General features: G+C 50.2%; 7 protein-coding genes across 7 annotated transcripts; 2 read left to right on the plus strand and 5 right to left on the minus strand.

The window, feature by feature from the left end:
- Positions 1-77: 77 nt before the first annotated feature.
- MGL_3671 (uncharacterized protein) lies at positions 78-1,502 on the minus strand (the record flags this gene model as incomplete). Its single annotated transcript, XM_001729152.1, has 1 exon — positions 78-1,502. One exon carries the CDS (start codon positions 1,500-1,502, stop codon positions 78-80), a length of 1,425 nt encoding a protein of 474 aa, XP_001729204.1.
- Positions 1,503-1,719: 217 nt separating this feature from the next.
- MGL_3672 (uncharacterized protein) lies at positions 1,720-2,741 on the minus strand (the record flags this gene model as incomplete). The annotated part of the gene is made up of 4 exons (XM_001729153.1): positions 1,720-1,809; positions 1,971-2,333; positions 2,376-2,463; positions 2,509-2,741. The coding sequence occupies 4 exons, from the start codon at positions 2,739-2,741 to the stop codon at positions 1,720-1,722; spliced, it is 774 nt and encodes a 257-aa protein (XP_001729205.1).
- A 493-nt stretch (positions 2,742-3,234) lies between these two features.
- Positions 3,235-3,777, plus strand: MGL_3673 (uncharacterized protein; the record flags this gene model as incomplete). The annotated part of the gene is made up of 1 exon (XM_001729154.1): positions 3,235-3,777. The coding sequence occupies one exon, from the start codon at positions 3,235-3,237 to the stop codon at positions 3,775-3,777; it is 543 nt and encodes a 180-aa protein (XP_001729206.1).
- Positions 3,778-5,232: 1,455 nt separating this feature from the next.
- Positions 5,233-6,726, minus strand: MGL_3674 (uncharacterized protein; the record flags this gene model as incomplete). The annotated part of the gene is made up of 1 exon (XM_001729155.1): positions 5,233-6,726. The coding sequence occupies one exon, from the start codon at positions 6,724-6,726 to the stop codon at positions 5,233-5,235; it is 1,494 nt and encodes a 497-aa protein (XP_001729207.1).
- A 331-nt stretch (positions 6,727-7,057) lies between these two features.
- On the minus strand, positions 7,058-8,810 carry MGL_3675 (uncharacterized protein; the record flags this gene model as incomplete). The annotated part of the gene is made up of 2 exons (XM_001729156.1): positions 7,058-8,539; positions 8,574-8,810. 2 exons carry the CDS (start codon positions 8,808-8,810, stop codon positions 7,058-7,060), a joined length of 1,719 nt encoding a protein of 572 aa, XP_001729208.1.
- A 1,233-nt stretch (positions 8,811-10,043) lies between these two features.
- MGL_3676 (uncharacterized protein) lies at positions 10,044-10,697 on the minus strand (the record flags this gene model as incomplete). The annotated part of the gene is made up of 1 exon (XM_001729157.1): positions 10,044-10,697. One exon carries the CDS (start codon positions 10,695-10,697, stop codon positions 10,044-10,046), a length of 654 nt encoding a protein of 217 aa, XP_001729209.1.
- Positions 10,698-11,518: 821 nt separating this feature from the next.
- MGL_3677 (uncharacterized protein) lies at positions 11,519-11,878 on the plus strand (the record flags this gene model as incomplete). The annotated part of the gene is made up of 1 exon (XM_001729158.1): positions 11,519-11,878. The coding sequence occupies one exon, from the start codon at positions 11,519-11,521 to the stop codon at positions 11,876-11,878; it is 360 nt and encodes a 119-aa protein (XP_001729210.1).
- Between the last annotated feature and the right edge of the window lie 727 nt (positions 11,879-12,605).

Genomic DNA, 12,605 nt, shown 5'->3' on the forward strand with positions numbered 1-12,605 from the left:
CTGCACTTCCTCGGCAGTCTCGACAGGAACGATGGCTATGTCGACATAGAACATGCACGAGAAAAAAAATCAATTCCTTAATTGCGCTGTCGAAGACGACGTTCCCGCGCCGCTGCTAGACGTGACTGCTTCTCGGCTTGGTTGAGTTCATTTGCTGCACTAGAAGCCCGCGATGTCTTGACGCTCTTGTCATCAGACATGAGCGAGTCTAGCGCGCGCGTACGTGACTGGCTCATAATTTCTGGCGTATCTTGCGGTTTCCGATAGAAAGCAGAAGAAGGACGACGTACAGGCGTCGCAGCGCTCGGACGAGCATTGCCGCTGTTCATACTTGAACGAATATTTTCCATGAATGTCTTTTCTTTGATATGAGGCTTGACGGGATGCTCAACCTTTTCAGGCAAACGCCAAAGACGTTTAAGGAAACGCGTACGCAAAGCAAGTAGCTGGAATAATGAAAAAGTGTTAGTTGTTGACCAATATAGCAGTACAGCCGAGGGGAAGCTGGAAATGAGCCATGCAGCCAACACTGTCACACCACGGAGCACGTTCTTCATAAAACGAGCTTGTGATGATTGATTCATCGCCGTTGTACCTGTTTCGGCACCAGTCTCAAGTACAAGGAGCGTCATAGCCGAACTAATGATAGGAAGAGCGTAGTACGGGTCGGCAAGCGTCAGATCCGGGAACCATGCAATGCCTCCTGTCGTGAGCGCCGGTAGTGGCGCCTTTGCCAGACCCGTCAATGCAAAGTAGAAAGACAAGAAAATGGGCATTTGTACGGCTGGCAAGAGGAGCGACTTGAATGGAGAGCAATTATTGTCGGACAGTAACTTCCGAACGTTGATCGCAGCGTTCTGCATTTCTTGTTGATTCCCCGTCGATTTCGCATATTCAAGATCCTTGATCATTGCCTGCATTTGTGGTTGGATGTTTGAAAGACGAATTGAGTTGGCTTGTACATATACCAGAAGAGGGGCAATCGCCAAGCGGATCCCACAAGTGACCACAATGATCGTAGCCCACCACGGCAAATTTGTATAGTACTGCACGCCGTCGAGCAAATGCTGGAGGAGTCCCGATGGCGACCAGCCTCCCAGTCCAAGTTCCTGCATATCCGTTGTTGCTAGTTGCGCCGCATGAGAAATGCTTTCACCCTCATGTGTCAGTGCACTGTGAACGGTCTCTTCGGCTTGTGCAAGTCTGTCATGCACAGAGAGACCCACCTCGTGAGCGCGCTCGTGAAAGTTGGAGGGAACTTCCTCAACTTTTTGTGCGACTTCACTCGCACGTTCAAAAACTGCTTTGCGAGCAGCTTCATTTCCTTCGGTTGCACTGCTCCAAAGCGAAAAGGCACGTGGTGCCGCTACGACACCAGCCAGCCTAGCTGCCTGCGTCAGAGGCACGTAAGACACAGCAATGCGGTTACGTGTATATAACGATAGTCCGTGACGCACAGGCAATGCTACCCTGAGCATATGGCCTAGTCGCTGTGTCGCCATCATTTAAAACAAGAATACGAGGTACACGTAACGAAAGACAAGCCATCCATGCATGGCGCCAAAGGTCACGTGGCATATCCTCAAACGGACATGCGTGAGCCCGACATGTACCTACTCCAAGTAGAGGCGTAATCACGAAACGCGCGCACTAGCACAATGCAGAGCGTACTCCGTAGCCGACATTAGAAGATGTACATTTTTACAGGCATCGTCTATGTTAACTGCCATTCATAATACAAACGTTGCAAGAAAGGGAGGGGATGGGAGACAGAGGAAGAAGAGAAAAAGGAAGCGGAGTAAAGGAAGACTATGGCGAGTAAACCATAGTCGGTTGATGCGGGCACCATGATCGTGGGAGGGTTCGGATAAAACCGAAGGCGAAACGATTGCTCGCTCACTTCAGGGCTTTCTGAATTCCGAGAGCACGGGAAGAATTAGGTTGAAAGCGGTATAGATCTCCTCACGCACTTTTGCTCCAGTCAGGACAATCTTCCCTGATACAAAAATGAGCAAGACGACTTTCGGCTTCACCATTCGATAAATCAAACCAGGAAAAAGTTCTGGTTCGTATGATGAATAAACACCATGACTGTACGCCAGACCCTCAAGGCGAATGGGGAAGCGGACATCGCAAGAACCCACGATGTTCTGAATCTTGAACTCACTGAAGCGAGCTTCAAATCCAAGCTTTTGAATAATGCGGGCATATTTTCTACTGGCGAGACGACTGTCGTCTTCACTTTTCGCACCTGTGATGACCATCTTCCCCGAGGCAAAAATAAGTGCTGTCGTCTTTGGTTCACGAATACGCATAATAACGGCCGCGAAACGCTGCGCACAGCATCAATACACCATTCACACGCACATGCATACCTTAGGGTTGTATTCAGCATTACGCGCATGCAACGCGATGGTTTTAAGATCGAGTCTAGCCTCAAGATTCACGGTGGCGACAATATTTCTAAAGCAGAGTCAGTAACACGCACGCGTTAGGATTGATACATACTGAAGCGTCGGCACAATGCCATGCATATTAGAGAGCGTTTGCTCCGTTATGGGAGCAGGAATGGATTGGGTATCCTTGACGGCGGACTTGTCGTCCTCATCAGCAGTGTTTTGTGAAGATGTATCTGGGTTTTTCGATTGTGTAGGGAGGGCTAAAGGCTTTTGTTGTGATGCATCGGAGCTGGTCACCTTCGCCTGCGCTTGAGGAAGTTGCAACGAGCCACTGCTTGACATGTAAGAAGAGACCAGGTCGCACGCGAATGGAGGCTTGTATTGCTTAGGTGGCTCCAATCTTAACGAGAGGGCCACACGGCGAGTCCGACTTTTATATGCATGAAGAATCTCCTCTCTTTATATATGTTTGCGAACAAATCCCTCCGCCACGTCCCGATGTGTAAGCACGTGACCTCCACTATTTGCAGGACAAGCTGCGGCCGGCGCTCACGGTGGTTGGTGCCCTGGTGTCCTTCAGGTGCTTCGACGAAATTTTGCTTGGAAGCGTTTGAAGAGTGATCCGCACTGAGGAAGGCGTCAGTTGGACCAGCACGTCTCATCTAGTGGAGACACGAGAGCTTCTGTTAGGAGGAGCTTAGGTTTTGAACAGTTCAAGAAAAAGAAACTCTCGTGTCATACGGATGAATCTAGTCAGCTACCGGTTCCAGCGATAATGTCGGACCCATCTTTGCAGACTAGGACTCACACCACGGATATACCCCAGCCAGCCGCTATGAATCGAAGTAATCCTGCTTTTCTGAACAAATTGCGAAGTATGGTAGACGACCCAAATACGGACGAGCTGATTCGATGGTCTGCTGCGGGTGATACCTTTCTTGTGCCTAACCATGTTCGTTTTGGCGAGGAGGTGTTGCCGCGGTTTTTCAAGCACAACAATTTTTCTTCTTTCGTTCGACAACTCAATATGTACGGCTTCCACAAAGTGCCTCACATTCAGCAAGGGGCACTGAAGTCAGACCAGCCGTCACAGAGCGAGCTTTGGGAATTTTCAAATCGGTGCTTTCATCGTGATCACCCTGACTTACTTTCAAAGGTTCAGCGTAAACGCAGTGGAAAAGAACGTGAGCATCAGCATACTAACTCGATCGATGAGTCAAATCGTGTCTTGCACAATATGAGTGGCGCGCTCACCCGTGGTGATTTCGATTCGGTCGGTGATCCGCAAGAATGTATCGAGCGTTGTAGGCCCTGTGCAGATGACGAATCTACTAAGTGCTATCCAAGGTATCAAGAGCAATCAGCGCACGCTGATTGAAGAACTGTCTAAGCTGCAACACTCCAGCCAGGCTCTTTGGCAACAAGGCTTAGAGAATCGCCAGCAGATCAGACGTCAACAAGACACGATCAACCGTATCTTGCGCTTCCTCGCTAGTGTCTTTGGGTCTTCGAATGTCGGAGATATGCTTCAGAATACTAGTGGCTCTGAGTTTTCACCCTTCAATATGCCCTCCGACGATACTGCATCGGCTCACCATTACCAGGGACGTGACGGAACATACGCATCTAATTTACACCGTGGCCCTGTTCGTCCACAAAAGCGTGCTCGCCTGCTTATCAGTGATGCACCTTATGCAGATCCTATGGCAGAAGACCATCCCACACCAGATCAAGATACCAACGTGGCTTCCCCACTGAACTCGGAGCAGCGATTCACCGAGGCAACAAGCGATACCGAGGGCTCCCCAAAGCAACATGGTCTTCCGACCCCCTCGACCTCTTCATATGCACAAGATTTGGTTGCACAAAATAAATTTGACCCCCCGAATGCATGGCCGTCGAATCAAGCCTTTACTGAACCCGCGTTCGAATCTAATGAAAATGTCGCGTGGCTTGGTAATCTTCTGGCAAATCAAGAACATGAATCAGCTGGACCTAGTCCTGACATGACGCGCATGGATCCCAATCTTTTTATGGCTTTGCAACATGCTATAAGTCAAGGTCAACCATCGACTGCCTCATCATCGCCTTCGCGAGCTTCTGCATCTGCGCAAGACACCTCTGGTGCCACGCAGGTGCCGCCGTCATTGACGAGCCCACCTTACAGCCAGGCTCTTATTTCTGGCTTGTCACCAGCGTGGCGCCCAGCAATGGCGAGTTCTTCTGCAGTCCCAAGGGAAAGCCCACTCCCAGAAGAACAGCTTTTGCATAACGTCAAGAGGCTGAACCAAGAAGCACAGGACAACATGGATCAGACCAATCAACTTCAAAATCAAATTCAAACGCTCGTACAGAATCTTCGTCTTGAACCCGCTCAGGCGCGTCATTTGATTGAGAACACCCAGTCCACTGCGGATACCCAGGTAGGTACAGTTCCCGTGAATCAAAACACGGGATGGACACCACAATCACTGTCTGGCACGCCGTTATCGCCTCCAACGAATTCTATCAATGGAAGTGCACCGAGCGATTTTGACTTGGACTCGTTCTTAAACCAGTTCGTCGATCCAATGAATCAACAAACTGCTTCGTTCAATCCAGCAACTTCGCCCATGACGGACGAGGCCTCAGATGGTCTCATATCCAAAAAGACATGAGCATACCACGCGTCGGCGCGTTCATTTCGTTTCAATTTTTATTGAAGGTAATACACAGTTGTACAGAAGATGAGTCTTATTATACATAGAGGGAGTTTGAACAATGGTTAACTATTCTAGAAGAAAAAAAAAAGGCGAAAATGGATTGTCGATTATGCACATGATTGCAACCAACATCAACGCAACAAACGACCAGAGCGTATGGCTGAAAGTTTCTCGGGTGATGTGTTTGTTGCTGCCGCTGCAGGATTTGCTCCGTTCGTTACGTTAAGCTTACGTGTCGTTCGAAGAGACCGTACTCGAACCGCAGAGCAAGGTGGCTCATTTTCATCCTTGGGCTTGGGAAGCGTAGCAATGACAGGGACGGTTGAAGTGGGCATTTTCGTGGACGAGTACAAGGCTTGTCGAAGCATGTTTGCATCAGCCACGCCGTAATAATCAGGATCGAGCTGCGGTTTATTGTGCTTTGAGCTTTTTGGATCTTTGTCACTCCTGTTTGGCAGAGACTCTCGCGTGGTAGCTGGAGATGACTCGAGGAATGATCGCATTCGACGAGCCATCTTCCCCATCGACATTTTAGAGAGCCTTTGCCTGTGCATTTGTCTTCCATCGTTCCTATCAACGTAAGGACGTCGTTTGTCAGCATCAGAAACTGATTCATGATATTGTTGCTCCAAATCGGTGCCGACTGGTAAGTCAGGGGTGAACCATTCCGTCTCCCGACTAGCAGACAAAGAGCCGACACACGCAGAGTGGCGCTGACGTACTGACATTTCCGACGATGCAGCAGCAGGTGAACGGGGCTGAGTTGGATAAGATGCGCGTATGCCCTCTGATTCCTGTGTCGACACAGTCGGATGTACTGTGCTAGCTGCAGGAGTGAAAGTATCAGAGCATTTTTCTTGCCCTAAACGCACCAAAGTAGGAGTTGGCGGCGTGCTCGATGCGGAACGTTGCGCAGATAGTGGACTGGTGTTAATTTGCTCGTCGACAGGTGTCTCGTTGGAGTTCGCGTTGGGATACTCTGGTTCATACACAGCGTCAATCAATAACTCGAGAGCATCTTGAGAGGCATTGTTGGCACAATCATCATTTTCATCACTCTCATATGCGCTTGTTGCATAATTCTCGTTGTCCTCATGCTGACATATAGCTCGTTTAGGTGTCCTTGCTGTCAGTGGTGGACTGATTTGATGGACTGGCTCATGCATCGTTGGCGTCGGCACAGAGTCATCCATGCTTTGCTTGGGACTAAACGAGTGTTGAAAAGGGCTCATCGGACGACTGTATCCACCCCTAGCTTCCATGCACACTTCAGTACTTTGAAGTGTTGTACGAGAGTACGTGCTTCCTGTTTCAGAGGGAAAATCCGCATGAGTCGTTGATGGTGTACTAGAAGCGCACGACGCATTCGGGTGAGGCCGCTGAATGCATATTCGCTTGTTAGGATTGGGACTTGTATTCGGTGACGTGTGCTGATCGTGATGGGTTGTAAGCGCTGGTTCTTTCATCTTGCTTTGTGCGTCAAAGTGAGAAGGATTCGATGGTGGTGGTACGAAGGAAAACGTAGCCCCTATTCTTGATGAGGGCGTGTATGACATATGCTCAGCAGCAGGGAGACCTTTTTTCGGCTGCTTTGCTTCAATGCTTTCGCGAAGCAAGTCAGCCATGTGTGATGACCTTCCCCCCGGCTTGATGCCGCGTCGCCTACATAAACTCACTAGTTGTTCGCGGCGCAGGCAGTAAAGTGCTTCACTTTGGATCAATGCAAGATCCACTTCGTCATTCATCACTAATAGTGCTACCACGTAGTGGGAATTGAAGGCAATGAAAGTATGTACGTCGTTGCCACGGCTCAAGAATTGAGAATGATCACGAAGGGAGTAGGGGAAATAGAAATTTCATCATCATGTCCATGTACATTCTACGCTTAAAGGAAACAGATTGCGAGTCGACGTGCAGATGCGCCAAGACAAGAACAACAGCAACAGCAACTAGTCCTTATGTGGAGAAATGCTGCAATAGAAAAACATCTCGTACAACCCGCGTCTCGGCCACAGTGATGGCTTCTTGGACGGATTGCAAAGAGGCGAGTTCTTTGCGCTCCCAACCGGTGAGCAAGCCAACGGCATCTTCACGAACATCTGTACGCTCAGACTTTTGGAGAAGCAAGGTGCGTTGCGACTGCTCGTAAAGCCTGCGACGGCTAAGTTGAACGAGGGTCTTGTACAACTGATCAAGGAGCCATGATTTGCACTTCAACACATCCACAAACCACAGAAAGAATGTGCGCTGTGGATTTCGTTCATTGCTTTTAGGAACCTCTTGTAGACTCAAAATTGATGCAGCAAAGAGACGCGAGCATATATCTCTTGTCTCGCTCATGGAAATGAGTCCAACCTTTGATATGTGTTTTTCTTCAAGTTTGCCCTTTTCCACGAGGATCGTGAAGATACGACCGGCCATCGAACCAAAACGCTCGACTACCACATCACGAATCATGCGCAGCTGTATTCGCTCAACGATGTTGACATATTCGACAGAAAATGTCGTCGACACACGCGTGCCGCCACCAGCACTGGTCATAGTACCTGAGCTGCATGGAGCCAAGAAACGTGTTCGGCGAACCGTTGACGAAATGCTGTCATTGCAGGATAGAATTGCAACATATTCAGCAACCAGCTCGGATGTTGATGGGGTGCTCGTCTTGTTGGACGACTCGTTGTGTCCCATGATTGAACGCCGATCCAAACCTCGTTGAATTCGTGCATCTGAGGGGATTCGATGTGCAAGTGCTGTGACAGAAATAGGCCGTGAACGTTCGTCTCTTTCACATGGCGCGATCCCTGGTCGATCGGCATCGAGCATGTAGCGCATTACGTCACCCGTCACAGCATTGTACTTGTTTGACACAGCACGAGTGATAATCGTATTCCGCATGCGAATGTGGAAAAAATCATAGTGCACGCGAAGCCAGACCTCAGGGTCAATATCCACAGTGTCGCGGGCGGCGCTTACGTCTGTATTAGATCGACGTTTCGCGCGCTTGTCTCGGCTAGGATCACTTGTAGGCTTATGGATGAGACCGAGTCGCAGATCGTCAGCATTGTCTGTAGCGCCTTCCCAATCCCGGCGGTCCTCTTCATGGATAATTGATGCAACTTTTCCCTTGATTTCTCGTAGCGATTTTGTCGTCGGAATACCCTTTCGCGACTTTCTTAACATGAGTTCGAGAGCGAGTTGCCGGTCTTGGGGCGACACGTGCTGGATAGGAGTGCTAGGACGGACCAGCGACTCTTGAAGCATTCTGACAAGCCGAGCCCGGATTTCTGCAGCGCGCTGCGCATCGAGACCTGCATGCTGGGACGTGGACAAATCGCCAAAAGCATGTGATGGTGTACTGCTTGTGCATGCAAGTGTATCAATCACATCACCAGCTCGCATCTGCCCATGGTATAAGAGGAGTCGAACAATGTCCTGTGCCTGTCGAGTGAGACCAAGCTTGTTGATGACGTACATCTTTCCCACCCCATTCTTTAGCGAGATACAAGTATGTTCCAAATCGCAGTCGACACAAGACTTCGTCTGTGTGAATTTCAAAATACTCTTCGCCACTCATGACCGAGTCATTGGCTGGGCGTGAATGCAGAACACAATGATGCTGGATAAGAACAATGAGGGCTTGTTGTACGAGGCGCACAGGAAGCACCTTCTTAGATCCACCCTTTTCTTTGGATGAGGACGTCGATGTCATTCTAGTGGATGAGCCCGCATTGCCAGAGATTGATGGTGCATTCAGGTACCGCACAAGCTCAGGCACAGTAAGACGCCCGCGTCGTAAAAGCACTTGCGCCACTTGCTCCGAGGGTCAGTAATACAACGCACAACACACCTCAACCACAGGACCAAAATGTTCGCGAATCACATGCAAGCACAGGTGCGCCGTCTCGCGCACACTGACGCTGCTCATGACAATCGCAAGCTCGCAGGCAAGCTAGGAGAGATATACTTGTGTGAGGCGCGCGCTGAACAAGTCAAGGACGAAAGAAAATGTTCAAGGGTGGGCTGACTAATACAAGACCTGCTGCTTCCTGTCACGAATTGCACCTTCGGACAGCACCCAGCAGTGAGCCAATATGTCATGGTGGTGGCGGTCGTTTGGACCTGCGACAGGAACAAGCGCAGATGATCCAGCCGCTTCAACTAAGGGATCCACAGCTTGCCCTGTAGACAGTGAAACTCGCGAAAAATACGTGTTGCATCAGCAGCAGCAGGCCAAATGTCCTGTAGACCACCATGCGCGGGAGGCATACCTTCAGATGGCCAAAGAGCACGCGCCACCCCCGCAGCGTGGGGCGCAGCAAAAGAATTTATCCGAAGAACGCGAGGTTTCGTCGATTCCGCGCTTCTATATGGATCAAGACAGCGACGCATCCCTCGAGTCCGCGCACGCACCGGCTGAATCTTCGTCTGTCAGTGGCGCGCGCGAACATCACTGGGTATATCCTTCGCCGCAGCAGTTTTATTCGGCGATCCGACGTAAGAATCATGCGGCAAGTCCGGAAGACATGGACATCGTGGTCCCGATCCATAATGCTGTGAATGAAGAAGCTTGGCGCAGGATACTCGAATGGGAAAGGGCTTGGCAGACAGACCCAAAAGCGACAGGCCCTCAACTCGTCAATTTCGTCGGGCGCCCTAAAGATATGACGTGGCGCGCCTGGTTCCGTGGACTTGCTGGCTATGAAATGCCCTTTGACAGACATGACTGGGTTATTGTGCGACCACGGACGGATGATGGCGCCCCGCAAACAATGCGATACATCATCGACTTTTATGCCGGCCGCTCCACCGTCACGACGTCGTCAAGCAAGACATCGCATCAGCAACCAGTCAGTTTCTACTTGGATGTGCGACCAGCACCAAGCAGTGTAGAAGGCATTGCGATGCGCATGCATCGTTGGTGGCAGGACTTGAAAGTGTGAAATTATTCATTTACATCATCTAATATAAAAGCTGTTCTTTCCTCGTCACTCGCATGTTCAGCTTCATGACGCAACAGCATGTCGGACGTTTTGCGCCAAATGAACCAGCTCGAGCCAACGCCCAGTGCTAAACTAACAAAGATAAAGATGGAATTCAGGCGCCTCGTCGATGGGTCCAAACTTGCGCGGATGTCATGGTCACTTAGTTCATACATCTTGGCTCCCATGAACAAAGGAATTAGCAACCGTGGGGCAGTGGACAACGTGCTGAGCACAAATGTCCCGAAAGACAAGGAGTCCAAAGAGGCAAGTAGCAGGTTTGTATAGCAATAAGGCAACGGGCAAAAGCGTGCTAAGGCGGCCATAAGGAATCCTTTTTGACAGATCGCATGCTGCAGAGCACGAAAACGCTGGTCTTCCTTCACTCGTGCAAGAAGGTCCCATTGCCCAGACAAGTGATACAGCACGCGCCGTAGCACGACAAACGCAATGGATGCACTGAGAATCAGTCCACCCGTGGCTACGAGCCAGGCGGACATGAGTTTTCGTACCTGCTCCAAGAATGACGCATGTGGTCCAGCTGAAGCAAATGCCATCCCGCACATCGTAAGTGCAGTCGTGAATCCATGAACCGGTGGCAGTGAACAAATGATCATCACCAAGTACAAGATTACGACTCCTAGGACATGGTGCGATATCCATCCAGCAATACGTGCAATAACTTGAAACTAGTTAGTCCATGCATGCGATTTGCATTCGATACGTTTTATTTCTTCGGTGGGTGACACGTACCATGTAGTATGCGATCGCCCCCGTAATAAGTTGCGATGCCCACAACGATCAGGTGCAACACCAAAATAAGCGCAGCAATCCCTTTCTGCAATGGTGACAGTGCCGAAATGCGCTGACGCGCGTCATGCAAGAAACGCGTCACATCCATCGAATCGAATCGTCTTGGTGCGTTGCAAGGCCTAGAGCCTGACAGTGAAAGCCCAAGCCTCTTTGCCACTTACTGCAATTTGTTCTGCAGGAAAACCCCGATGTCTGACTGAAGATCCTCAGGCCTTACCCCGCATGGATTGGAGTGACGCCCGATATTTATGACACGCCCGATCGCCAAGAGCACGACTGACCCAGCCTGTAGCAAACGGCTGTGTTGCCTGCCACGACTAAGCAGAGCCATGGCGCTACCGGCAGCCACACGGTATGGTATTTTACCTACAGAAATGGAATACGTGGCCAGCCTGGAAACCACAATTGACATCTTACCACTGGTCTCACTGGACCGAGTGCGTCTCTTGAGTGGGACGTATGGACCATTCCAGCCACCAGCGCATGCCACAGTGCCTTTGTGGCTGGCTTTCTCACTAAGAAAAAAGCGGAAATGCGTCATTGTGCCGCCCGAATGGCTCTCAATTGGTAAGTGTATCCGCACTTATGTCCAGATGTCTTGTCCGAGTATCTGCGTCAGGAGACCATGTCGCTACCTTTTGCTCCATTGCCGCTGCATTACGTGGCCATAGCCAAACTGCTACTGGAGCATGCGGCTGAGGATATACCCCATTCGTCGCGCATACGCGCCCTACTGAAGGACTTGCGCGAGGCTCGTCAGAGCAAAGTGCAAGCGGGACTCGAAATGATCAATCCTGCCCATTTGGAGATGACGAACATTTCGTCCATGGAGATCTGTGAACTTCGGCCACTCTTTGCTACGGCACTTGCACAACTTCATGCTGTCCAAAAAACTGAGGCTGCCAGTATGCAGCTGATGTCGGCGCCCCAGGCCTCAGAGAGCAATGCCCAAGATAACGATGACATAGCAATTCGTCGTGCATAATACATGTATAGTACTACTTACAAATGATTGGCCGTGGCAACGGCAGTAGCAGTAACGCCGGTACTGAGTTTTGTTGCGCGAGATTGTTCTAGCCTGTGGATGGTAGTATCCAGAGCGACAAACACACGCGAGAGCTGGTCCACGTAAGAGCCATATTGCTCCAGAATCGATACGATTCGAGCTTGAACAGAATCAACGGTGGTTTGCTGTACTTGTTGTTTCTTGATGCACGCCTGCAGCCTGTCCACTAGAGGCTCATAGTCTGTCTCGTTAGTACAAATTGTGCGGCGCAACACCTACCGCGTAGCTGTTTTGCACCAGCGATGCCCCGTTCGTCCAACTCACGGCACGTTTCCATAGTGCGATAAAATGCAAGCAAAGAGGATGCACCGCTCAGCACGACAGCGAGCTGCGTCTCGGGATCAGGGAGCGGTGACGCAGATTCTTTAACGAGGCTCTGAATGCGATCACCTTATGAGAACAAAAAAAAATGTAAGTACATAGATCGCGACTTGTCCCGACCAATCTGTTGTGATTGCGACAATGGAACATCACAAGGCTACGTACACTGGTTTAGCACGCGTCTCAGTGACACATGTGGTTCTACTGCTTGTTCAATGGCTTGTTCAATGTGCGCTAGGCGACTCTCAAGTGACACATCTGACGAAGCGAGATTTTCATCGTTCAAATGCGTGCTTACAGAGCGCAGGCGCAAGGAAAGGGCGAA

This window comes from Malassezia globosa (genome assembly GCF_000181695.2).
Source record: "Malassezia globosa CBS 7966 chromosome Unknown mgl_sf_10.1, whole genome shotgun sequence".
In the NCBI taxonomy this organism is placed as follows: Eukaryota; Fungi; Basidiomycota; class Malasseziomycetes; order Malasseziales; family Malasseziaceae; genus Malassezia; species Malassezia globosa.